This window comes from Leuresthes tenuis, unplaced genomic scaffold, assembly GCF_036924035.1.
Source record: "Leuresthes tenuis unplaced genomic scaffold, fLeuTen1.0.hap1 SCAF_18, whole genome shotgun sequence".
NCBI lineage: Eukaryota > Metazoa > Chordata > Actinopteri > Atheriniformes > Atherinopsidae > Leuresthes > Leuresthes tenuis.
Genome location: NW_027325372.1, coordinates 24802659 through 24830626, shown reverse-complemented (window position 1 = coordinate 24830626; position 27968 = coordinate 24802659). Strand labels below are relative to the sequence as shown.

Below are 27968 nucleotides of genomic sequence, written 5' to 3'. Positions count from 1 at the left end.
CCTTATCTTGGTCAAATATTGCAGAGCAAGTCTAACTCATTTACAGACCGGTGTAATCAGTGTAATTACCTCAGTGGAGCAGGGTCTTCTGTTGTCCTCTTGCTCCATTGCCTCGGTCGTCCTGATGGACATCGTGGATGTGGTGTAAATGGAGGGACTGAGCCTCTGCTTGCAGTGCAGCAGAGAGAGCACCGTCTTGCTGGAGAGCCCAGGTGGGTTGGGGTCATAGCTGCTAGTAGACCACGACGAATACACCGAGGGCTTCTGTTCATCCAGAGCAGAAGGATTTGGTTTAATGTAGTTCAAATAGCACCAGCTATTACAGGTGCTGGACAGCAAAGTGGGGAAGGAGGTTTCAATACGTGAGACGGGAGAACCAACTCGGGATAAACATGACTGATTCTCCCGTTTGAGGTCTTTATCGCATGTGTCGAGTGTTGCTGCGTCAGTGCGTCCCACCTCCTTCTCCCCTTCTTCTTTCACTCGTTTCTGCTGCTGTTGTGACTCAGGATGGAGCTCCATACTGTTGGAGGGCGAAAGCATGCGCTTGTTGCCCCCTGTGCTCGATGACCTCAGGCCATCGTCTGACCACAGTTGGAGATCTGGACTCATGTTTCTGTGGCTCCTGTACTCAGCTGTTGACATGCCTGTATTGGGTGAGACGGCATCAAAAGCCTCCTGGGGCGTGGGGGAGGTGGACTGAGACAATGTGGTATATATGGCACATGCGGGGGTGAGGGTGTCTGTTTGGAGACGCACTGCCACAGCTGGAGATGCGAGTGGTGTGAGTATTTCCAAACTGGAGGTGATGTGAGGGACTGAGTGTTTGATGTGGGAGGGACCAACTCGAACCTCTGAATAATCATCACACCGTGTAGGAATCATCTCTAGCTTCAGCCCTGTAGACATGGGGAGGTAGTGGGCTCTGGCTGCCCCTGATGGCCCATATGTAGGAGTGGGTTGGGGTGCAAGAGGAGGAAGCTGCTCTGCGTGAATGTAAGAGGCCTCCTTTTTTACTCCTACAAAAGGGTCGTGGGCAGCTGGAAGTTCCGTGCCACCTGTTAACTGAATGTTTTGATGAAGTTTCCACTGAGAAAAGATCTCTTTGCACTGCGATCCTACTGGATTACTCAAGACTCTGCCACCAGATGAAGGGGATGAAGGCGAATTACTACAATGCGCAGAAGTTGGGCTAGTTTGAGAAGATCTACTGGGGTGTTCAGGACTCCGTTTCACTGTGGCACTCTGCTGCTCTTCCTCATCTCTGTCTCGGATGGCTGCGTGTCTCATCAGAAGACATTTTCTTCTTTCCCTCCAGCCAACTGCAGTGCGCTCAGGTGACAGACAGCTGTAGTCAAAAGACTTACTGCGGGTCTCGGCCAGTAGGGCACTCTGCTGTGGGTCATGAGGGGCCTGTTCAGATGCTGAGCGCCTCATCTCTCTGTGTTGATGCACCCCCGGTACGGTCAACATTTGAGGAGCTCTTGATCTTCTCAGTGGTGTTGATGTTGCCATATCCATGTCCGGTCTGTTTGGCTCTTCAAAGGATGTTGAGCGACTGGATGCATACGATGCACTACTATCCTGACTAGGGCTGCGGGGTAAGGAAACAGAGTCAAAACTGGATTCCCCTGAGGACTGAGTGGCCTCAGCTAAACGTAAGCGCTTCTTCTTCGGTGGAAGCTTTTCAATAGGAAGCTGTGCCAGAGAAGGACTCCTCTGTGGCCACTGAAATTCATCAAGTTTCTCTGAAGGTTTTGCTGTGGAGAGTGGCTCCACTGAGGTCTCTGAACTAAAGTTGAAATCCTCCGTGACCAGTATTTCTGGAACCTGTACATTGTTTTGGCGAACCAACTTTCGGGGTGCAAGTTTTGTCGCCTGATGTTGGGGTTGCTTGTTGGGCAGCTGTTGGTATTCTTCGTGAGGTGGAGAGTTCTTTGTTGTTTCCGAGCTCTGACTCTCGTGACACAAAGATTCTTGTTTTTCAAATGAACTTGTGTGTTGAATCACTGAACAGGTTTGCAGTGCAGGCCTTCTGGAGCCCTCGTGAACTACACCACTTTCATCTTGACAGCGTTCTAATGAGTGGGATGCGAAGGGTAATATGGGAGAAGAAGGGTCATCGAACTCAAAACTCTCCTCTTTTCTTCTCTTGCGCATTGTTGAAGCTCCTGCTCTGACCGCATGGTTACTTAGCTGTGAGCACTCCATTCGACTGATTACCACCTCCTTTTGGGGCTGATATGCGAGGCACAGGCTTTGCTTATGTTTCTTGTAACCTTCCCAATCCTTGCATCCAATGCCACAGGTCTCACACTCATATGGCTGTGGTAGATGTTTCTTTTGGTCAGGCACAGTGGTTACGTTGTCAGGGTAAAACAAATGAGAAACCTCACGCTCCTCTTTAATAAGCTCGGCACTGAGGGGAATTTCAATGGCCGGCTGCCGTTTAAGCGTTCCGTAGCGACGGGACACCTGTGTTTCAGAAGGCTGTCGTTCATCAAAGGACTGACTTTGGCGAAATTTGCCGGGGCCGCCACTGGAGGCGTCAAACGAACTAGCTGCAGCTGGCATTGACTGACTTCTCACCAGAGGGGCGGTGGATATTTGGCCGGGTGGCTGCTCCGCATTCAGGGAGGGATGATGAAATTTTTCACATGGGACTCCCATGCTGATGGAGCCTGTGCTTTTATAGCCCAGATCTCCAGCTTTTGGACTGTGAAGAAGTGACTCTTTTAGACTCAAACCCTTTTGAGACTCTGAACTGTTCTTTCTCGAGAGTGAGAATCTTCGTGGTTTCACGCTGTCGATTTTACTCGTGTCCACCACTGCCTCGTTGATAGTAATGAGTTTGGTGATGTGGTCAATAACCTGTTTCTTGGGTACAGTGAATGGGATGTTTTTCTCCTCCTGACCAGAAGGATGCTGGTTATGATGACGAGACATCCTCTGTAGGTGTCCGAGACGTCCGTATTTACCGAGGATGATCTCTGCGTAACTTTTGGCACTTGTGTTGGGGGGGCTGTCTTGTGACTGCTCAGTACTTTCAGAGCGGGAGAAATAGCCGGATTCTGTACTGCCTCTACTACCTAACGCTAGTAACGAGGTCTTCTCATCAGATGAGTCTTGAGGAGCGTGTTTCCCTCGACTCAAACGAAGGGCCAGTCTTTTTTTAACTGCGTAGGACTCGTTGGTTACTCCAGTGCAATGTTTGGCCCCATCCGTTTCATGATTTTTCATCGAGGTGACACTGCTCTGTCTATCTGTTAGGGCAGAAGCTGATGATAGCTGTCTTGTTTCATCATCTGACTCTGTGACTTGCTCTTCTAAAGATTTTGGCTCTCCAAGTGCCAGGCCTGCCTTCACCCTGTGGGTATGGGATTTGCGGTGCTTGTACAGGTTACTCTTGGTCTTAAAAGAGAAGCCACATGGAGCACAGGGATATGGTCTTTCACCTGTGTGAGAGCGAATGTGTTTCTGTAGGACGCTGGGCTTCGCACATGGACGGCCACAGTAAGTGCAAACATATTTGCCTGGTCTCTGAGGCTTACGCTCTCGTTTCTGTTTTGAGTTGTCCTCTTGGGTTTCCGATTTAGCTTGGGGAGGGACATCTGCTGAAGATGCCTCTTTTGCTGCGGCTGCTCTCGTTGCTGGTGATGCATCCTGTTTGGGTTCCAGCACTGGATCGGAGTCGATGCTTTGCCGCTGGTGCCTGAGACGTTTACGATCGGGGTTCTGTCTTCTGGACTGTTTGGATTGATGTGGTGTGCCATGAGGCTTTGGGGAACTTGTTTGCCACTGGGACTTGGACTGGGAAGGAGACTTGGTCTGTGAGCCCCGTTGACGAGACTCTGCTTGGCGATGTTCTTGACCTCTGGACTGCTCCCCAGTCATTAGATGACTATCCAAGGCCTCCATATAACAGAAGGACAGCCTCAGGTAGACACTTGGGTTGCGTCTGCCTGAACCAGGCTAAAGAATTAAAGACAAATCATTAACTGGGTATAAAATGAGGAACTGCTGTCAAATGACCCACACTACTTCACAGGCAAGCTTCATAATGATTTTCTTCTTCTTTTCTTTTTTTTTTACTTAAACTTTATTGCTTGACGGTAGACTGATGGTGTCAAAGACAGAACAGGGGCATCGAATAATCTAGCTGTAATAAGTCGTGCTGTGAAAGAAGTCCTTTGCGAGGCTGACCTAAAGTATCCCATCATGAAACCCTCAGCCAGTCCTGCTGCCGCACATACTGATGCTCAGCTGGCACAGATGAATTTATGGTTCCCTCTGTCTTCTCATGGTGAGAATCTGTGAAAACAGACAGGTCGTTACATAGGATAGTGCATACAGCTGGAGAAAAAGACGACCTCCCTGCTTGTCAGTATGGAGGCTGCTGACTACTTTAAAGAGGACGTGCACCGACTGCGACTGAGACATTCCAAGAACAGCATCATTTTGAGTCGTCATGATCTTGTATTTTCTTATCAGCTATATGCAACAGCAATTAAAAAAAAATGTGATGCTGTGTAAAGCATTAGTTAAAACAGAGTGCAATGACTCGCTAATCAGATAAATAAATATTTTATTCACAGTAGAACATGGAAAACGTTCTAAATGCTGAAAGGGAGACATTTTACCACTTCATGAAAAATACGAGCTCGTCTTAAGTTTGGTTTTGTTTCAAGCATCATGAAACTCTAATTGGTGAAAGGCGATAAATGACTCTGGCGGGTCCTGCGGGAATTGCAATTTCCATCAAGAATGCAATCATTTCCTTTTTCCATAGTACTGATTGTCATGGATGATTTTGAGGTGAACTGCGAGGAAAAATCAAAGAGGAAAAAAACTGAAGATGGTTACAGATGCCATTGAAACAACAAATGTGTGTGATACTGCTTCATGTCCATTGTGTTTTTCTGGAGCTGTGTTTTGTTTGTCTGTCTGTGAGCATTGGATTCTTTGACTTACCTCAGAACTACCCATCAAAATGTGCTCGCCTCTGTTATGTGGCATTGCTGAATCCAGCAGCAATATTCATGTTGAAACTGAACACTCTCACTTTTGAAATAAATGGTCTATCAGTCTTGTATAATATTAATTAATAATTTAGATTAACCTGACCACAGAACGGTTTTGCACTTCACCTCCTTCCTTTTTTACATTGTTTATTTTTATTTTTTTTTCATAATATGCACTGTGTGTGTGTGTGGGGGGGGGGGGGGGGGCATGATGGAATATCTAAAGTCAAAACAATTCCACGTTAAAGATCATTTCTCTGAAATTGCTCAACAAATCATAGTCAAACGTTGCTGAACCTTTGCCAATCTCGACTTCTGAGTGACTCGGCCTCTGTAAGGTGCTCTTTTCATATGCAATCATGTTTATGACCCGTTTTCGATCACTTCATTAATTGTAAAAAGTTCTTCCAGTGCTGCTTTTCCAGGCCGTCATCACCCTCGTCACAACTTTTGAGACGCGTTGTTTCAAGCAAATTCAAGATGAGTCAACACTTTTTGGGAAAATAGTAAAATGTCTCACTTTCAACATCTAACATGTTTTTATGTTCTGTTTGAATGAAATATTGGTTCATAAGATTAGCAAATAAAAGTGTCCCAAAGTGAGCCCCAACCTTTGTAAATGTGAGGTTTACAAACTGTTTTTCTGCTTGATAATTGCACATTACACATCATTCATTCCCATAAAGCTAGTCAGAGCCTAGTACTGTTCAGCAGAGCATGAGAACAAAAATGCTCCACGAGGAGGAAGATATTTTCACACAGAAATGCAAGATCCAAGGAAGGAGTTAGTCTGGCAGTAAAATGACACAATTAATACATTACTTAATACTCTAGAACTTCTTATTCATATCCTCATAAAACACAGTTTCTATTCTTTGACCCTAATAAAGCTGCACAACTTGAAATATTCTTTGCATGATGAATCCAACTGAGGCATGTGAAGCTGACAGTGGTTTAACATGATCTTATTAGTGCATTAGCTTTGCAGTGTCAACAACACTTCCCTCCATATAATGATTAGACATGGCTAGATTTCAGCACAGCCGCACACGTGCACGGCGCTACCTGCTTCATAATCACATCTGATTAACTGCGATTTTAGACACTTTAAATGGTCACACCAGATATAGTGGAAGGATGGCTGTTGGCTATAAGTTCCTCAGTGGAGAGACTGAAGAAAATTCCCAACATTATTCTGTGCCAGCACACTGAAACAGTAAACAAGGCATCCCACGCACTGACCAGCTGGTTTCTACACCCACATTCTGGTGGAAGACAGCAAAGCTGCTGGATATGATTCAAATGACCAAGAACAGGTTGATAACCATCTTTGGATAAACTTATGGGCGCAGTGTACATATCAGCATTGCATCAAAACAAGCATTCTATAACATACTTCAGGTATAAAATGTCTCCTTTGAGTGCACAAGTGCACAAATTCTTCTCTGAGACTAGCAAGAGCTAAGTGTAGGTCAGTCAGGTTGTGTAACCGGACAAAGAGCTTTTAGTGGAGAGTCAGAGACCATCTTCTGTCAGAGGACAAAGCATCTGCTCATTTGAACCAGGCAGTCCACTCCTCTCACACAGATCCAGGTCTCCTCTCTGCTTGGATCGCAACACATTCAAGTGTAACGTCCACAGTGTTGATATCAGAAAGTTGCTTGCCTGTCCAGTGGTTACCCATTTCATCCAAGTAACAACCCAACGAGGAAAAGAAACTTCTACACGTGTGTTTGTTTGCAAAAACACCTTCTGTTACTCAGGCCACATCTCTGCCCGAGGCTAGCAGCTCGATGCTACGTTAGCAGCTGGCAGCATTAACGCAATTCTAAGGTGGCTGAGCTTGGCTCAGTTGCATGGTGGGTAATGTAGGCATCAGAGTCTGGTAATAAAGAATAATTCATGCAACTACAAGTACAAGAAAATCTTGGCTCTGTTACACAAGACTAAAAAGTACAAAGCGTGCCCTCGAACAGAACTTTTCTCATGTCATATACATTTGTGGCTTTGATCCATGATTACACAACATTAAGCCATGTCAGTGAGGCAGACTGCACAGCACCATCCTCATGAAACAGCCAATCATTGTTACCACTACTGTGTTTCTTTCACTCAGTGCGGCAACAATTCACAGACACTAAAGACACAGTTAACTCGTTAGGATGATGATGAAAATGAATTTCTCCTCACTCACGGTGCACGTTCCACCTTTTTGTCTGTATTCACCATTAGTGAGGTGGCAGCTTACGACCTCTGATTGTTGTCAAATTTATGTCTTTATTTTTACCATGTTTCTTGAAGATGTTGGACAAACTGTGGCTAAATTCTGGTTTTCAGAGTGTAACCAGAACAGCTCCGGGCAGTTTTAGAAAGGAGTACAACTGAGCCATTTTGACTCATTGAACTGCTTTAAGAACTGCTTTAAATTCATACTGTAGTGTTTTAGAAGACAGTAAAATGAGAGCAGAGATAATAGGAGAGGAACAAACAGATATTAACACCTGACAATACGTAGAATGCAAATATTTATTCATTTAGATTTATGGGTTCTGTCGTACTATTATTGTCGTACTATGTCATGAAATAAATATACTGATACATACTGTTCTGTCTGAAAACACTGAGTAAGCAACGGCCAAAGGCCAGTTCATATACATTTCTAATTATCTAAATCTAAATTACCACAAAAATGACGAACGGTCCATGAAATAAAAAGTAATGCTCCAATGTTATTCACAATGCATCGACTTGAATTGTCTTATTTATTCTCGTACAAAGACATTTAATCAGTTAAGCTCATCTCCATCAACACTGACACTGGGACGGTGTCACATGATCATGTGACTCAACATATCAAAGTCAAGCATTCATATACGGTCAGGAAGAACTTCAAGAGGCCTGATATCTAAAAGGTCAAGAGCCAGATATCGCAAATTTAAAGAGTTTAACCCGAAAACTGGAAAAGCTTTGCCACGCTACAGCTGTAACCTGCACGAAGCTAACAACTGTCAGGGTGATGCAGGTACGCCTGTCATCTGTGTCAGATGATAAAGACGGATATAAGTATACAATCGTGCTGAATAACAGACAAAAAAACTCCACAATATGAAAAATGACTTTGGAAACACGTGTGAAATGTGCACACAAAGAAAGACAACTGCGTGAAATGGCTTTTAAAAAGATCTTGTCAATTTCCTCTTCTCACACTAATGGGCACCCAGCAGCGGTTCCTATGGTAACGGCCCCAAACCATGTGGTAGCAGATGGAAGGAGAGCTGGAGGGCTAAATTTATCTTCCAGCATCCTCACCGACAGCACAGAGAGAGGCAGGCGGAGGTGCCGCGTACCCAAAAGCTGCTGATTTTTTGGAGAGAACACATCTTTAAACAAACAAACAAAAAAATCAATCAATACTCGACTTGAATTTGTACCACAGTAATGGTACCACTCAGTTCTTTCAGAAGGATTCAGAAATGAAAATGCCTATGGGGGGGGGGGGGGGGGGGGGGGTACAGTGCATTGTGCACCGGTCCAGAACAGTTTGAAGCAAAAAAATATTTCAGTAACCATCTTCTGCTGCTTTTCTTATCAAATGATTAAACATTTTGCAGTATTTGGAAAGATTTGTTTGTAAAAAATATGCATTACGCCTTGTAACGAAGTGGCATCCATAACGATGACATTCAAAGCGACCCATCACTGAATTTCACTTCAGTATCTGGACTCCTCTGACCAAAGCCAGCCTGTGAATGCCCTCATGTTCTGTTGCATTTCCACAGCCATGTCAGCTGCACATCATCTCACTGCTGCTGGAAAAGCAGTTTTTCCTCAGCAGCTGTCCGGGGACAGAACAGACCCCTGGGAGTCTGTACCTTCGCCTCACGAGTGTGTGTGAGAGGGACGGCGCGCGCGCTTCGGGACTGCTCATGCACAGCACATGGAGCTCATTCACTCCCAGCCTGAGCTTTAACGCATACGCAGCCCACTCCATGCACCCTCCTTCTCCTCCATTCACACACACAGACACACTCTCCCGCCACAGAAGGTCGCCTCCACATGCAGAAATCGGCACAAAATATCCCGTTTCTTCCAAACCTCTCAGATCACAACAGCGCAAATGGTTTTAGTGTTTTTCCACGGCTCACGCGTGCAGCAGCCCTGTGCAATAACAAAGACATGAATGGAGAAAATCCCCACTGCCTCCACATCATGTCACTCACCTCAGACATCAAATCACTGCAGATGACAAAGGGATGTCAGTGGCTTTTTGTTCTGTTTTGTTTACCTGCTTGTAGGTGGTGTCGTCCTCAGCTTGTGAATGAGTGGAGGCAGAGAGACGGAGAGGCAGAAAAAGGATGAATGAGAGTGACGGTGAGGAGAGGTAATCGAGTCTCCGTTCTACGTGCACTGCACTGACAAACAGGTAGCGGAGTATATTACGCGTATGAATGAGGAGGAGGGGACGCTCTCCATCGGCCATATCCACCTCTTGGTGTGTTTCTTTCGGGTCAAAGTGAAGCAGCAGCTCCTTATTTGGAAGTTGACGTAAGCCCGTGTTTCTTTTGGCAGCAGTCTCGGGCTGCACAGCTGGCATGGTGAGTGGTCGGTGTTTTAACTCGACTGGGACAGGACATGGGGGGTTACTTCAGATTTTTAAAGTTTCCCCATTCAGGTCTTATTTTCCACCAAAAGTGTCGAGATACTGCTGCTGCTTTGAGAGGAAAGTCTAAAAAACTGGGAACATTTACGGACCGGGGGTGGGGTGGGGTGGGGGGGGCAGGGCAAGCGTTCAGGGTCCGGCCGAAATTAGCCCCGGCATCTCTGACATCACACAGTTTAACTGAGTGACGTGGATGTGGAGCGCTGTGGGAACACCAGCTGGGGAGGTGAAGGTAAGCGGGGAGCTGCTCATCTGTCCAGCCAAAGAAGCTGAGAGAGGAGTGCAGGAGTGTCCATCCTGCACCAGGAAACCCGGAGTCCTGGTGACTGCAGGGGCCGAATGCATAAAACTAAAGATTCATGACTAAAACTCTGTTCTGTGTGCAGAAAGCAGAAATGCGCACACGCATTTGTTTAGATGATTTATAAAGTCTTGCATTTGCAAGGTTCTTCTGTAAATCTCCCTCATTGACCGACAGGACCCACACTCAATTCATCTTCTGCGAGTAAAAACGCTGCCTTTTTAAGTTCTTCGACTATCGGATACAAACAGTGGGGGAGGATCGCCAAATAAGAAATTAGGACACTCGGTCGAGTGGGAGAAGTTAGAAACCTTAAATAAACAGGGAAACGGCTGAAAACCGTAGTGATCCATGTTGTTGCCATCAGACTGATCAGTGCGGGACAGAAATACACGAAGGAGCTGTGATCTCAGATGTGGACGAGGAAGACTCGAAATCTGACTTGTACATAATGTAATGTTGGTGAAAAGTCCACACATACATTCAATCAGCATTCTTTGCATTAAGAGCTGGTATATGGAGGCACTTTGGCTTCTTTGAAGTCAAATTAAACTATTTTAGAAACATGACAAGCAGGAGCAACACAGACAGACACTTTGAAGGGAGATTCAAGCATCAAGCAGCAGCGTAACTACGGTAACAAATGTAGTCCCAGAGGAATGGATAAAGTAAAGTGAACATCATGCACGAGTGACAGTGTCTCAATTCCATTAGTTTAAAAATCAATCTAAAGGCGAAAAAACACATCTGCGGCGTTCTGCTGTGACGCGTCACGTGACTCGCGTTCAGTGCCGCCACCGATGGGAAGTATTGCAATGATCTCACTAATGGTGATCTGTTCCCGATCACAGACGCCAGCTTTCACAAAATAAACTGAAAAGTGTGTGTCTCAAAAGCAGCTGAACTACACAACATATATTAGCTGTTTTCTACTCTACACCCAGCCTAACCCTTCAATTAAAACCCTACATTTCATACCCGGATAGTAAAGGGACGGCGCAGGAAGTCAAGTTTACAAAAGCAGGTTGCACAGTTGGACCATTTGGTGGGATTTATGATCAACTTCATCTAGAAAAACACAATTACTTTTACATTACAAAAATTAATTGTGTTAAACAATACAACAAAAATGTCTGAGACATGACAGCACCGCTGAAAAAATACTGCTAAAGGACCATAGAAGAAAAGCTGCTCTGGAACTGTAACCAGGACACAGCTTATAAATGTGAGGTGATGGGGGGGGGTTGCAGTATAAGATATAATAGGATGCGTCATTTGGCGCTGGGGTGTTCTGGCCTTCCTGCTGTGGCTGCGTGGAGTGTTTTTATGCAGCAGGACTGGGACATCAGCCTCTGAGGACACCTACCGGCATGATGACCTCATTGTGCAGAGGGTGGTGGCCGATGTCTGGGATAGAGAGCAATTTGTCCAGGGTCCTCCATTCTGCCACTGTCACTAGAGAGTTCAACTGTTCCCCCCCACAGAGCGAACCCTCCTCACCAGTCTGCCCAGTCATGCTGTTTCCTCCCAACACAGTCGCCACCACACACTGGCAACACATCAGATGTTAAAGAACATCTGTACATTCTTCTTAGGAAGTATAAATGGCTCTTTCCCTTTCTGTAGAGAACTGTGTGAACGTCTGTGTGAACTAACCGTAGCAGGATTGTCTCTGACCACCTCCACGTTGGACATGGGTGTAGATGTGGTTTGTTCCGTCAGAAGTCCACCACCATCTCACTGGTCTAGGTCGAATTTGGTGGCAGATGGTTCTGCTTGCACCACCTTACAACATCCACAACCAGGCTCCTGTGCTCCTGCCTGTCCCTGACACAGCCGTAGTGGACCTGGGGTCTGAGGAGATTCTGAATAAGTCATTCAAAGGTCTTCATTTTCAGTGATGTCCTTCAAACCGGCCTCTAATCTCCTTGCTCTCTGGGGTGTTTTTTCTGAAAATAGGCATGGCATCCTCCAGAGCTGTGGTGTCCTCCCCGCTTTGAAGCTCACACAGAGAATGTGCTGCAGTGGCTCTTCTGGTGCAGCAAAGCAGGCCATTAGCATCTTTGGACACATCCTGTCAGGGCCAGCTGCTCCCCGGGCTTCCTGAGTCTCTTTAGCTCTCTGATCACCAGCACTTTGTTGAAATGTACATGTACTGAATTTGGAGTTAAAGGAGAGGTATTGGGGCATGTGCTGCTTTTGTAAACAGTCTTTGTACTGGTGTTGGGGGAGGTGAAGGGGATGGATGTGGAGAGGGTAGGAAGAGTGGTGCTGTGAGGGTAATCACTGACTGCAGTAGTTTTTTAACAGATTGAGCTGGTATGCTTCTAATACCAGCCACTCTGCCACGTTAGGTTGTGAGAAGAAAGACCACTTTCTTCTCACAACCTGTCAAAGGGTTCATACCATCCCAAACCTCCCTCGTGCTGTTGTTCTGCAGCATCTGTTGGACTTGGAGACCTTTAGCGCTTTCCAATCCGCCTCCTTAAAAGCCCTATTCTTCATGTTAAGGATGTTCTTGGCATTACTAGCGATCCATGGCTCGTTATTAGAGAAGCAGCACACAGTTTTAATGGGAACCAGAAGTTAAGAGGTGGTCTGTAATGCAGTGTGTGACCCCCTTAATGTCCTCACCATGTAATTCTATCATAACGCTCCAGTCAGAAGTCTTGAAGCAGCCTGAACATCCACCTCTAGCATTGTAACATGTCCCAGGCTGCTCCATCTGATAGTAACAAACAGCGCAAGACTTCCTCCTTTACCTTTTCCGCTGCGTTGACGGTCTCTGTCCGTTCTTACAGTGGTGAAACCACATTAGCATCAGTGGTATTCTGTGTCAGCTCAGTTTTGAAAAGGCAAAGTAAACTGCACTCTGCATATTCTGTCATTTCTCACATGGGCAGTTAACTCTTCTACATTGTGGGTTAAACAGTTCACGTTCCCTGCAATTATCAATGGAACAGAGGTCGTGGAACTCCACCGTTAAGCTGTTAGCTTAGCCTGTCCCTTTATTCTGGCTCTGTGCCCTCTTTACCTCAGCTCATGTGGTACTGGGTCAACAAGTCCCAATGTTCAGCGTTAAAATAGTGTCTTTCTTAGCTTAAAAAAAGCTTAAAAACCCAAAGAACAGAAATAAAGACGGAGCAACGCCTCCAGCCAGGGAAGGATGAAATATATCCGGGTATAGATGGTGCCAATCAGAGAACCATCGAGCAAATAACATCAAAGCTTCCACGAAATGGAAGAAAAGACATAACAGGAGGACGATGGCTAGAATTCTGAAGTATAAAAGTATGCTGCTATAGACACACTTTGCTTTTCCTGTTGGTTCTTTTTCCAATGCTGGCAAGCATGTTGGCAAATGTAACATTCCGGCTAACTCGCTTTTATGATGGATCGTTAGAAATACTTCTCTGTGAAGGTATAAAGGAGTCACATGTCAAGGAAAAACAACGGTCCGGAAGAGAGAAACAGATGCACTAATCATCCTCCAAACACATCGCAGCCTTCTGAATTGTAATTTAATCTGATCATGAGGCCTGGAGAACATCACCCTTCAGTGTTGTGTTGCTTTTTTATCAATGTAAACAGGAGGCTACTTTGCCAATTTATTTTTTTTTTTTTGGGGGGGGGGGGGGGGGGGGGGGGGCAAGTAGGTATTGAAAGTGTATTACTGTGACAGAGCTCATTCATTCTGCTGCTCTGTGCTCACTACAAGCTTATCTCCTCCTGCCCTGCAGAACCCATTTACTCAAACACACTGTATACTGTAAATTAATGCATTTCCAAGCATTTTATCCTGCTGATTGAGTGATTACTGTGACTTCTCTGCTTATTCAATGTGAATCCTAACGCTATGAGTCTGGTAACTGTTCTATTTGTAAGCTTTAACTTTAAGCCCTGAGGTGTTATCTACCGTGCTCCTGGCTCAGAGAATTTACTGATGCCCTTTTGTGATTTTTTTTCCTCCTCCGACATACCGGATCTGCACCTTCTGTGTTCTGCTTTACAAATTGAGCCCTTAATCCAAACAGATCTCAGTTCAGGGTTCAAGAATCAGAAGTGACGGAACAGTGGGAAGAACTGAATGCGGCCGCAGAGTGAACACTTGAAAACGGTCCCTGCAAACGGCTGTGCGAGTAAAACGCTGAACATCGAACCTCAACACAGAGGCCCGAAACCTTCTGAAAACAAGGGCGATCACTGCCGTCAAAACACTGTATTTTGGTTTGTTTCTTCTCATATTATTGGAGTATGACATGAGGACTAAAACTGGCTCTTGATCCACACGTCTGCCTTGTTGGAGGTGACAGTAGAGACAGTGCTGAACCTTTTCACAGCCCACGGCTCCGTCTGCGCAGCTGAGGCTTATCTGACTGGCCTTGTCAAAGAGCGAACATCATGCTACCAAACACATTTCCACAACAGGGCTTTTTCTTTTCTCTCCCTCTCTTTCTGTTAGGAATGTAGGACAAGAAACTGGATGGAAACAAAAACATAAGATTTTCCCATACTGTCCTTTTCCCCCTCAACTTAGTCGGGGACTATTTTGCACCTGAAGCTAAACAATACATTAACATTTAGCTGCGGCTGACCAGAATAAAAAATGGGCTATTTTTGAAGATGCAGAGGCTGTATCAGCCTAATTTCAGCGAAAAGATCACGATGTATGGGAGGTCACCTTTAAACAGGCCAATCATTTCCTCTCTCTCTGCTTTACAGTGAAGCCTTGTGTTTTTACAATAAATCTTTCACGTCACTTCTGAAAGTCAAACTCATTCGACTTTAGCAGAAAAAGACCGAGACAGAAGTCTCAGCCTGACAGAGAGCGGGCTTCAAGCCAAAGCCTGGGTACAAACCAGAGTCCTTGTGCCCCCGGTTGGATGGGGAGACAACACTGCGAATGTTTGCATACTATTGCTCCCGCGCAGCTTCTGTATGCTTAAAAAAGCTCCGAGGCTGTCATGGGATAGAGTGCACTTTCAATGTGGCTGCACCTAATGTGTGTATGAGCAAATGACTCAAGTATGGTGGGTCAGGGACCACATATTCATCACATTTACCACACAGTGATGGTTGCAAAGGAGAAGCAGTCTGAACCTGAAGGGTTCAGAGCTGTAACGTTTGTGTGAGTGTTGCTAATGACCTGATGCAGCGGTCACTCCATCACTAAAGATGCAGACATTCATTTCATGGCCTTTATTCAGAAGGAGTTTAGATGGAGCACAATTTAAGATCATTCCATGTTTAAAAAGCTAGAAAAAAAACATTTATATACTTTATTTTATACATTTATATGCTTTTATACATGTCGACCTTTAATCTGAAACATAGCGAAGCACCATGGGAACCATGGGATCCCTGAGCAGCCTGAGCTTACATCGATAACCTCCAATCCGGCTTCACACTGCAGGCTTCAGCTGGATCTGTTCCATCAGCTGCCCGCACACGCTCCAAGGTTTCGGGGGTTTTCTGCTACCGTTTGATACGAAGCTGATGGGAGCACTAACCAAGTAACAAACCAAAGCAAGGACCTGAAAGATGGTCAAATCTTGGCTTTCAGCTTCAGCTTAAAGTATGTTCATTCAATTCAGTTCAACTTTATTTACACAGCACCAATTCACAACAAATGTAATGTGAAGTCACTCTAAAGATAAAGTCTAATTTCAGCCAATTTTAGTCAAATTCAATATTATCTAATAAAATCATCTGAATAAAAAACTTAATATTTTGGCCTGACATGGAAAAGTGGATTTGTGTGACAATCAGAGGGGCCTGATGGCATTTTCACGTTACAACTCCAGCCCTGAAGAAACATCTGGCCCCAGAAGCTTAGCAGGTAAGTTTTATTGTAGTTTTTTTTAAAGAAAGCTGTGAGTAACAGATGATCTGATTTGACCTGTAAGGAAAATATGAGCAGAAACATCCTGAGCCTGGGTGATTGAGCTGGAGTGTCACAGCATCTAGCTAAGAAGCAGAGACGGAACACAGACTCTGCCCTCATCAGCATCCCAACAGTCCAGAGCTTCACATGTGGCCATCAAACACGTCTGAGGCGGCACACTGTCCGCTGCTGCCTGCTGGGTCAGAGTCCGCCTGTGTTACTTACTGACAGTGTTCACGACTATTTAAAACATGGGAATGCAGACTATAAGTTCAGCTTATAGAAAGGGAGGATCAAGAAGGTCTTGTTTGTGGCAGTAAATAAAACTGTCTGAATGAAAAAAAAGCTGAAATGTACTTTTTACATCAGTTTGTGTGTGGATGTGTGTAAACCCAAGCAATAAATCCCAGCATTTAACCACAACCACAAGGTCCCCTTGCCCTCATCCAGACACCCATCCACAGACAGACCATAGACCCCCCCTCCCTCCACCACACAACCACCAACCAGAACGGAACAGATGCCCCTCTCAACCTTAGCCTGCCTCGATGGCCACAGAAAACAGTCATGTGACCAACAGAAGGTCCTCTACGCCGCCACATTTGAAAGAGTCCGCAGAGACCGTCTGCTGGATGCCCCGACCATGCTGACAGATGTTGAGCAGAGCCCAGCTGTGGTGGGGAGACCTGCTTTATAACATATTTATATCCCAACAACATACTAACTCCACATGTGTACCATTTACTGTGCAAGGCAGCACTGCGACAAGAATACACACACTCCATATTCTACCCACAATTCCTTGTTTTGCATTTTCCATTTCACTTGTTCTGTTCCAGTGCGACTTTCATCACAGCCGAGATTTAGTTTGAGGCGAGTTTAATAGTATTTATTTAATTTGCTCCAGACTGTGACGTCGTAACGGTTGCAAGGGAAAACCAATGATCTCCTACTGTGGACCATCTTCATCACCTGATCTGTTTTTCAGAGGAAAGTAAAGATTCAGCTCTATTCAATAAATAAATAAATGTCTGCACTGAGCAAACTTTGATTGTGTCACAATTATGATGATTCTGATTGGACGCAGTTTGCTTTGAGTAAATTAAAAGCACTCTACTGCGGGGGTTCATATGGAGCCTCACTGTTTGTGTTAAAACAAAAACCATCTCCACCGCTCACCTGAGCGGAGCTGCTCAGCCGCTCTGTTGGCCGCTGATGGAGTTCATGTTTTCTAACTCTTTCATCCATTTCAGTCTGGCTGCCTGTGAGGAAGTCATTTGTTACTTTTCTCGGCCATATTTAGACAAAGCAGCGTATACTGTGTGCTCTATATACAGGGTGTCCATAGACGTGGACCCACTGGGGATCGAACCACTGACACAGACTCACACTTCGCTCAACAGTTTGTCATTCACTTTATTTCTCTGACAAATACTTTCTTGCTTGTTAAAATGCACCAGAAGCTGATGTGCACCGACAGATGTGCAGCACGGACCACCGAAGTGTAAAGCATTCCCTTAACAGCTTCAGTAATGCTCTGCACACTGATCTGCAGGGGTGGTCCACCGCCGAAGCCTCACCCTGAGCCAGGAAAAACCCTGCTCACAGGCTGCTGGATCCTGTGCCAGACACTGGCTGAAGCTGCTGCAGTTCCTTGGTCAGCAGCACAGGCTCATAAAAGTCAATACTTTGTGGTCCCAAATTATAAGTAAGCAGAGAAAAAAGCTATCCATACATCGCCTGAATGACTTCCAAGCAGTGACAATGTTTTTATAGATATAATTGACTCACAGACAATGAGTTCATTTACAAAAAAGTGGGGAAATTAGATATTTAGAGCAGCCGCAAACCGAATCAGGAACAAGGAAAGAGGCGCTAAGAATGGACGGCACTGTGCGAGCAGAGCAAAAACAGCCGAGAAGTTTAGAGGAATTACTGGTTAGGAAAAGTGACCAGCAGCTCACTATATTTGTCTCCACATCTAAGTTGGACTGTTCCTGTCAGTCTTTGTGGTTTGTGGGATCTGTTTGACTGAAACGGTGACACTGCGAACGTTCACTCATTCACACGCTGATGACAGATTACACCTGCAGTCTCATCAGGCTGTCTGAACAGGAAGACGGTAATGATTCATACAACGCGCTGAACGAAGAAAGAAATCAAAGGACAGAAAGAATTCTTTGCTTCAGGTGTTTGCTGACATTACATGTTGACATCATAGTACCAAATATTTGGTGCATTTATTCACTTAATTTTTTTCTTATTTCATGGCTCCTGGTCTGCTGTTTCGTCTCGTTGAATGGAATCGAACGCAGGCCGCAGAGGGCTCTCCTCTCTGTGCCGGCAGCAGGTCGGGGCGCAGAGATGGGCTGAAACAGACAGTGACTGTGGCTGCTTTATATTTTGCAGAATGTCTTGTTTGGAAGAAAGAAATAGGCTTAATGATCGAGGCTTTTATCTGCTTAATGGTTCACTTTGGTTCTTTTATGACTTCTTGGCTCTTAGAGGGATCCAACAATGGTTGAACTTGTTCCACTTGTACACATTTAGAGACACACCGACTGTCTGGGAGAAGTTTTTCTTTTCTTTTTCCCGAGAAGGTCCAGGCAGAGCAGCAATAAAAATGACAGTGCACTGTATATGGGTATCTTTTAAGGACATTTACAATTATGATGTTGTTAATAATGATTTTCTTTCTCTTCTCTCAAAGAGTGTATTTCAAACAGCTGAAGTCCAAATATAGCTGTTATTATCTTATTCGCATTTTTTACTTTTACTGTGTCAAGCTGGAGCCAATTTAAACTTAAACACGGGACTGGATGCTGACTCATCACTTTCACACTACACTCAGGGGGCCAGATGTTTTCAACCAGTGTAAGACGGGCTTCATGTGTGGACACCACACAGCTCCATCACTTGGGTTGGGTGAATGATTCATAGGTCGGCGTTAAGGGACTTAAACAAAAAACACATTCCTCTGAAAATGGTCAGGCAAAATTACTGGACTAAAAACAAGTGAAAAAGCATCAACTGTCCAAAGAAAAAATGTCCTAAAGTCCTTCAGAAAGCCTGGAGAAGTATTGCTTGAGACCACTGTAAGAGATTATAATAAAATCAGGCTGCTTATGGAGGGGTGGAGCTGTGAGTTCAATTCATTTCACTGCAAAGTGAAATGAATTGGAGTGCAGTCATGCTGTGGATGTATCAGAAGGTCACACAAGAGTTCACATAATGTATTCAAACAGGGTATTTCGTTTTCCATCTATTTTTTTTATAAATTAACATTACACTTAAAAAAATGGCGCTTCATATTTGTGGAAAACTGAATGTCTACAACTTGAAAAGAACACATTCTACCGAGTGAGTTCATCAGTGTGTTAAAAGAATCAGGCAGAAAAAGCTAAAGAGGCTAATGGAAACTAGTGAATAGCTGATAAAAAAACCAATGCAAAGGCTGACTGTGTGCAGCAGGCAGTAACTCTGCATGATGTGATGTAACTCACATGGATCAATACTAACACAGTTGTGCTTGATGCATCTGGCTGGGATGTGTGCTGGCTTAAGGAGGATGCAGACTACAAAAAGCACAACCTGCTTTTTTTTCTTTTTTCCTTTCTGTCGAAGAAAGACGAGTTGCCGACCTTTTGAGCATCCACCTCATTAAGAAGCAGTTCATTTCAGAGGGCAGCGGAAGCACAGCCCGGATCAGACTCACCCAAATACAATAAGATGTTTTTTATTCCTTGCACTGGGCTCGACATGCTAACCAATCTGCTTGGATCTCAAGATGATGTAATGCAGAGAGAGAACGGCCATATGTTCTCTTATTTCACCAACAGAGAATCAACAGACAGAGATGAGGCTGTCTGCCAGCGAGCCCGCCTGTTCAGGAATCCATATCTCACACACACACACAGGGAGAGGCTGCTGCTACTGGATGCAGCGGCGATATTTTGACACACACTTAAGATGCAAAGCAATAATTGGGACATGGCTGCCTGTGATACTGTGTACCTGTAGTGATGGAGCTGAGTCAGCAGTAGCTCTGTGAGAAACCAGGCCATCCCCAGCACTGCAGTCTGTATCACAGGAAGATCACAGACAAAAGACCTACAGAGGGACAAACCCAGACAAACTGACAACTGCTCTTACATAATACAAAAGCCTGCAGTCTACTACTACTGCCCTCTCTGTGCTGGGGAAAGACAAGAAAAAAACACACACAACCTTTGCTGAGGACAGCAATGTCAACAAGAGCAAGCAGGAAGGGAAGAGTGGGAAAACACTTTCAATCCAGCAGCACCTTTTTCTAATGTGACGCTTATCCTCCTGATAGAGGGAATGATGTCATCAGACATGTGACTCTACGCGGGTCACACCCACTTTTTGCCAAAAGCTAAAAGACAGCCGGCTGTTTGACCGGGTGGAAAAACGTAGAAAAAGTGTCTAAAATGGTGAAAGAGCTGTTGTGCTGATCAGTTATACCAACAGACCCGGAAGGAAGGGAGAAGTTAGGTTTTCGGTTCACAAAAAATCTAAAAAAGGAAAAGAGAAGGGCGCTAAATGGACTTCTGACTGAAAAAGACGAGAAATGACGATTCTTTTGGCCTGCATGTTGGATGAGGGTTAGATGTTAGCTGGGTGAGACGAGAACAATAAAAGGCCTATTCTGCAGGGGGAACTTGTTCAGAAAGGGACATTTCATTTTCAGTCCTGCTCCTCAGGTTTACAAGTCACATGTTTTACCCATGAAAAGCAGATAAAGAGGGAAAAGGTGTGACCTGAAAAAACACGGAAACTGTGCTTGCATATAACAACAGCTGCCATTTCATCCATATTAACAGTTCTCAATGTAAAGGTTTGTTTTCACCAAACAGAATGTCCATCTGTCTCTTTAATTTCACTGACAAATCCCTCTTTAAAGTCCGACCAGACTTTTGGACTTTCAGGCTTTGCTTCCTGAATAGAAACGTGGTACAAATAAAAATGAGAAACAGATGTCATCAAGATGATATTTATTGGAATACTCCCAATCAAATGGCTGGCGGGCGGCAGCCATGTTGAATGTGGGGCGTAGGTGCATACCTTCTGTAGTCTGCTGTTCAGGATTCATGAGTTAAGAATTCTCTGCCGGTGGTTTGTAAAACGTTTGTGTCCCAGTAAAAGAGCTTTTGGTGTCAGATTTTTTTCAGTCCGGTTCCCATTTGTCACTGAACAGCAGAACCTGCTCTTAACTTTAGCCTCATTGTCACAGGAGGATGGACCGACGATGAAGCCCAGGTTTATGGGCTTTTACCACAAACCAATCTCCAAACCATCTTTTGTTCATCTAAAGTGCTGGAGAAAGTCACCTCTGTGCAGGCCCCATCAGTTATGACTGAGGACCATGTTTTCCACATCTTCCAGTCTGCTCTGAGAGCTCCTCATACACCTACAAGCTGAGTGCAGACAGAGGAGACAGCTTGGTTTGTTTTTTTGGGGGTTTTTTTAGGATTAAAATGACATAACTGATTCAATTCATTGAGCAATACTGTTGATCACGACATCCTCCTGTATTTTGTATAGTCCTGGGTTTAGTGCTCATATCTCTCAAATGGAGCCTTTTCAGTCACTCTGACTAAATAGTCTTTGATAGCCAAGAATGTCCTTAAGTTCAATGGTGACGAGTCAGAGGTTCTAACCAGTTCCGGGGGTTCTAATTTGACTAACTCACCTGATCCCTTCTTGGAAGAAAAGTGCTACAGAGAGCATGTTTCATCACCGCTGTCCATGAGGCAACTCAACTCCAGTGTGCGCTCTCCGGTTCTCATTCTGTATGAGACTCTTCGACGAAGTGCAAATGTGTATCCAAATTTACGTTTGCACTGAAGCACAAAGCTATTCGACCGACCCCAAAAAGAGTTCCACCCAGGTAACGGAGCTCAGAGTGTGATCGCAGAATGGCACAGACAGGATATGATGTGAAAAAAAGGCAGAATTTCCCAATTAAAGAAGTCATCACAATCTGACTTGACTTTAAGTGAAAGCAAAGTACCTCAGAGTGTACGATACTCTGGCCTTCACACACCTACAACTGTTTTTAGCATGTGTGCCATAAAGAAATGTCAAACTGAGTTGTAAAGGATAGCCTCAATGAAAGCATTGAGATTTATAAAAATGAAAAGCCCAGTGGTCCAAAGAGCGTGCCAGTCGTCGGGCATGAATGTGGGGACATTTTGTGGTCACCTTTGTAGGTGATTTGTGAATGAGACGTGCAGCTGACAGGCCTTCTGCGTGACAGGCTGCTCTCCCTGTGGGGGGGTCGCAGGAACCAGAGGTCCTTCCACCTCGCAGGGCAACCCAAGCTGAGTCCATACGCTCACCTCCAGGGTCACTGACGGCATCCAACCCCTTTCAGCAGCTCGGCCAAGGGCCCGACGACTCACAGGGAGAGCACACATGCTCTGATTCCCATGCATCTCCACACACACACACACACACAAACACACCATGTAAACATAGCACTTATACCTGAGCAGACGGCGTTCACAAAGCACACGTGCAAGCTTTTCTCCATCACATTTTTATGTGCACAGTGGCAAAAAAAATGCGTAGGCAAGGATGTGAACACACACACACATAAACATACACACACACACACATCCATGCAAGTGAGTGTATCCTTTCATGAACAAGGATGAGAGTCAATTTCCGCTCCCGCCGTTTTGGGCCGGTTGCCAGCGGGGAGGAAAGCTGTTCGCTCGTGGCAGATCTGACATGTGAGCTCGTGTCTCTGTGGCTGAGGGAAGTCCTCCTGATAGATGACCAGGGACACCCGAGGGACCCCCCCAGCTTGACTCGCTGGAACATGCTCGCCATCATCTACAAATGCAGGTGCGTTCCCACTAAATGCTTCGACACGTGAGAGCTGGTTTCGTGGCACATCTAAAATTATAAACACAAGGTCTTGTGATTTATTACCACTGAGTTTAAAGCAGGGTTTTACAGATTGGAGGTGGGGTTTGATGATATATTGCATTGGGTGGAGATTTGTTCCAATAAGTACGATGCAAGTTCAGCATTACAGACTGCAGCCACTGTAGGGAACAGCGAGCGGCCACTGCCCACTTCCAATGGAAACTGTAACAGTTGAGCAAAATTAATTGGCCATCCTGTCCTGAGGTTGCCCCCACCCCCCCCCTGGAGAAAAGGCGGCGTGCATTTTCTGAAACATCACTGTGCACTTACACGGCATCCACAATGCTGTGTAAAGTGTAGCCACATCGCATTTCTTTATATGGCAGTAGGTGCAAGGATACATTAAATGTGTGCAAACAGAAATGGAAACAATTTATAAAGGGCAAAAAAAGAGTTTGTACAATTCTAATGAGCTTCAAAGTCAATGTTTGGTACGAGCTCCTTTATTCTCCAACACAGCCTGAACCCTCTTTGACAAGCTTTCTGTCATATCTTCAGGAATAGTTCTGCAGGCTTCTTGAAGGACATCCCAAAGCTCTTCTTTGGATGTGGGCTGCCTTTTGTTCCGTTCTCTGTCAGATGATCCCACACTGCTTCAATAATGTTGAGGTCCGGGCTCTGGGGAGGATTCATCCCTCCATTAGACCTGTTGCCACTGATTTTCAGTCCACTTCTTGAGTCATTTGGCATAACTCAGCCTTTTCTCCCTGTTTCTCTTCCCTAGGAATGTCTTCTTGACAGCCACCCTTCCATGGAGACCATGTCTGATGAGGCTTCAGTGAACAGTCGATGGATCAATTCAGGTTCCGATGCGTCTGTCAGTCTGTGCTGGATTTTTTTTCCTCTTTCTTCGGGACATCCCTGTCAGATACCGTTCATCTGCTGTAGATAGCTTTGTAGGCCAGGCACCTCTTCTTTTGTCCTCCACACTGCACACCACGCTAAGCTACACCAAGTTCTCAGCTAATGGCTCTTTGAGAACCCTGTTGGTGCAAAAACATCTTTGACAGGTTGCAGGTTAAAAATAGCTTGAAGATACATTTTAAAATTGGTTGTTTGCCAAGTTGTCTGTTATGTGTAGACAACTCTGGATCATCCCTTTAGTTAGGTGCCTATTGTAAGACGGATGAGTCATGGGTCAATGTTAATTGGCTTCAAAAACAAAAGAAAAATAAATAAATCTTTTATAAAATGGTCAGGTAAAAGAATCGGACTGAAAATGAGTGAAAAAGCAGCAGGTGTCCAAAGAAAAACCTTAAAAAAGACTTTTAAGAAGTCTGGAGAATGATTACTGAAATCTCCATGTGGGTTAGGGGTTAGGGTAACATAATTACACACTACCTGGTGTAAAGAACATAAATGTACACCGATTGTCAAACACATCACTGCACCACAAGCAACCTAAAACAAACCTTGGATGAATATCTGAAAAACTAGCCAAATAAACAACAGATCTTAGTGTCAGACAAAGACAGTAACAGACAGACAGTAAATTCCAGTGAGAGTTTGACTTGTTTAGCAGCTGCAGGCAAGCTTTAACGTCAATGTTCCAATCAGAAGTGTGAATGCAGTGGAATGACAGACGCAGCTCTTCCATGAACTCATTCATGCTGTGGACATGGTTTCTGCACATCAAAGTGACACAGGTAGTTCTAAGATTCACTCAAAAAAAGACAAAGAAGAAGAAGAAGCAGCAGCTCGACAGAGAAGAACTGAAACTAAAGCTATTACCACAGTTTGAGCTGATGATGTTTGCTTGGCATTTTTCTCCCTTTGGTGGACGGCTGGAAGAGCGATGTGGACCGAGGCACAAGTGCCCTCACATTTCACCTGCTCCCAAGGACACTGTAATGACTGACAGGTGACGGATGAGGCGCCTGCTGGTGACTCCATAAGAAGGAGCTGCATGAATATCAATGTTGTCCTCCCCGGCTCTGCTGCCCTCGGCTTAACAGAGAGACCTTTGACAGAGCCAGAGCGAAAACAGAGTGTGCCATATCATAATGCAGCAGCACACCGTGGGACTTCAACACACACACACATACACACACACACAGTGTGTGACTGTTTACCGTTCCTCCCGTGCACGTGTTACCAGCTGGGTGAGGTCGTCACTCACACTGCTGCGCTGCTCATGTCCGGGGACAAGAGAAAACTCCTAACATATCTATCGTTCTGGCAGTACAGTGAAAAAATGACTTGGGCTTCGAACTTATTCGTGAGATCATTATAGTCCACAGAAATCTACACAACAGGGACCCAGAAATGACAGCATGAGGTGATGATGGCTTTGTCTGTGCCCAACACGCCAGCAAACACATTAGGAACTTGGTGAGTTATATGTTGTCAACAACATTGCTCTGGCTCAGAAATTTCCACTTGTCAGGTCTTAATTATGTCTACTTCAATTGTCAGGACTTATTGAGATAAAACCAGAATAATTCCACCTACTTCCGATTACTAGGAGATCTTTTAAAGAATGAATTGTACACATTTCCTTTTTTTCTATGAAAAATGGCCAAGCAAACAATAAATAACTCAATTATTATAGTTGTAAAGAACAAACGTTGAGAAGAAACAAGGAAAAGATATTCCATAAACACTGACTGGACTGTCAGGTTGTTTCTAAGAAATATATTTTATCAGCAGTTAATTTGCACATCATTGTCTATTAAAAGGTCCACGTGAAACGTCCGTCACACTTTCCAAGCTGATGTGCACAAACCATCGGTCAGATTTATCAGCAAATGTTCATGTCTGATGGGTGTGCAAAGCTCTTGGGGATGACACCAGGAAGAGGTTGAATGCTGAAAGTTAGCTTCAGCCAGGAGGGGCCTACAAAGGAGGATTTTATTACAGAAAGGGCGTAACATTAATAAAAGACACAAGTAGTAAAAGCACCAGCACAACCCAGTTTATTTCCATTAACTCAACACTTTCAACAACTCTTTTCCACAGTAGAGCAAAGACAGAGGACCAACAACAGTGCTAACACAACCAAGCGAGGCCCACAGCTCAGATTGTTCCTCGTATTTCTAAGACTGCCCCCGAGTGGCAGAACTATAGAACATGTATGTGTGCAACTGCAAAGCAGCAATGTAGGAGCTGATCTCAGGATCTCAGGAGGATTCTGGATGCAAACTTGAGATGGAAAAAAACCAAAAACATGTCAAAGTTTCACCTTTCTGCAGCTTGGTGTTACACCTTCATAAAGATGAGGAACACGCTCATTTAAAGAGGTCAGAGATGCAGGACGCTTTGTTCATCGGTTCTCAGCTCCACTTTCAGCCTTTCCAACTTCTGCTCTTTGGTCTGATGCAGAAAACGGTGCGCAGTTTCATGACCAAAGCTGCGTCCACACAGACAGACGTGTACATCTACATTCTTTTCACCAGATCTAAAGAAGCCACGTGCTTCTTTTAGAAATCTCAGTCATCGTGAAACCAAACCCTGACTTCCACGTAGTCATGAACGGATGCTTACCTAATTATGTATTTAAAAAAAAAAAACACTGTTTGGACCAAAACTAATAAAGGTGAATGATGATGAAAGCAAAAGTAAAGCAGAGGTCCGCTTTTACTGAACATGGAACTGAGTCAGTCATTGCTGAAACAGAGAAAATCAAGTTTGATTTATTTGGATGTCTTGGTTCCAGAATCATGACCAGAACAAAAACTGCTGAATGGAAAAAAAAAGGAACAGAAGTGATCAATGTGCTTGTGTGCAGGAGTGCGTGCATGGGTTTTGTGTGCTTGCATCTGGGCCCTGATCTGGAGCACCGGCACTCTAATCAGGATTTGCCATCGAGCTCCATCAAGATAACCCTGATGTCGCAACGTCTGTTTTCTTTAACTTCGAAAGTTCCCCCGGAGCCACTGAATTCATCTTCCAACTTTAAAGAGAGTTGTCCGAGTGCTGCTGTGCACCTTTAACCCCTGTAACCTTTTTCTGATTTACAAAACAGTCAATGAATAGATCTCAATGATTTCCACGCTGCTTTATTCAAACATGACAGAAAGGCCGACACACCTGCCTTTTGTTCTGAATGAGCTACAGCAGTATCTGTGATAGTAGAAAATGCAGTAACTCTTGCCATTTTTCTTTAAAAACAAGTTAACGTGACATAGCAAGAGGCTCTACCACCGCTCGTATAAAGATGGAGAAACTCCATCACATCTGCTCGGATTCGTTTTCCTTTCCTGTACAAATTTGTTGCTGCCTTGAAAGTTGCAGTTTGCATCTTCTCTTCTGTTCCAGTTCAGGAGTTGAGTTTTGTTTTCGTAGAACAGTACGATATCGCAGTTGGGCAAGCATTTTCACATCCTCCGTGGGCACAGCAACAACAGCTCCAGAGGGGGGTGTTAAATTCATCAGTGAGCTGCCCATGCTTCATGCAGCACGGGCAGCTGTGTGGCTTTCCCCTCAGCTCCTCCGTACAAACAATACAGTGGCTCCAGTTACACGAGAAGCTCCTGAAACCCCTCTGCAAAGACAACACATGTGGGTCGCTCCCGTGCACTCAATGCCATTTTTACGAGCTCCCAGCGCTGTAGCTGACCGCGCTGAACAGCAGGCAGTCAGGTGATGTCCAACACCCACTTTTGAGGAGAACTTGCAGGTTAGTGTGTAGATTTGTTGTCTTTACAGAGTAAAACATCTGCTTTGTACAATCAAACGGCCTGATCTGTATTCATAGTAAGCACTTCCAAACTCAGAATGGTGTTGTGATTTTCCTCTGAGGGGGGCTTTGATCTCCAGTTTCCTCCATGTTTGTCGCACTATGGTAAACATAACATCAGTTTCCTTCATTGAGAGGTTTACCGTGGAATGCATTATGATTTCAAGCTCATATGATAGTGCCCCTTAATGATCTGATGCCTCCGTCGAGGGTCTGAAGCACCTAAAGACTGGCATTTTTTTTATTTTATGTTCAAACAGATGTTCAAACTTGGGGGGAAACGGGACAGCCCGACGTCCCAGTGAAGCTAAAGTTTGATCCTTTGGATATAAAATGTCATCCCTTCATTATTTGATCCTATTAGACGCTTGTGTGAAACTTAATTAATCAGCATTTTAATTCTTAAGATTTTGGCCAAAAATATGTTTAGAAGAAATACCTCCAAAGCGCTCCAGCAGAGGAATGGA

The 27968-nt window shown here is 44.7% G+C and overlaps 1 protein-coding gene across 4 annotated transcripts in view; it reads right to left on the bottom strand.

The window, feature by feature from the left end:
- The window catches only part of hivep3a (HIVEP zinc finger 3a), a 40296-nt gene that overhangs the window by 9840 nt on the left and 2488 nt on the right, over positions 1 to 27968 (bottom strand). The window contains exons 1-2 of one of the 4 annotated variants that reach the window (XM_072370062.1): positions 4204 to 16286; positions 70 to 3972 (exon numbers count right to left, since the gene is read on the bottom strand). In XM_072370062.1, coding sequence (XP_072226163.1) covers positions 70 to 3918 — 3849 coding nt within the window. In that variant the 5' untranslated portion in view covers positions 3919 to 3972; positions 4204 to 16286. Of the gene's footprint in view, positions 1 to 69; positions 16287 to 27968 lie in introns of those variants that run through there. The other 3 variants (XM_072370060.1, XM_072370061.1, XM_072370063.1) reach the window with 3 other exon arrangements.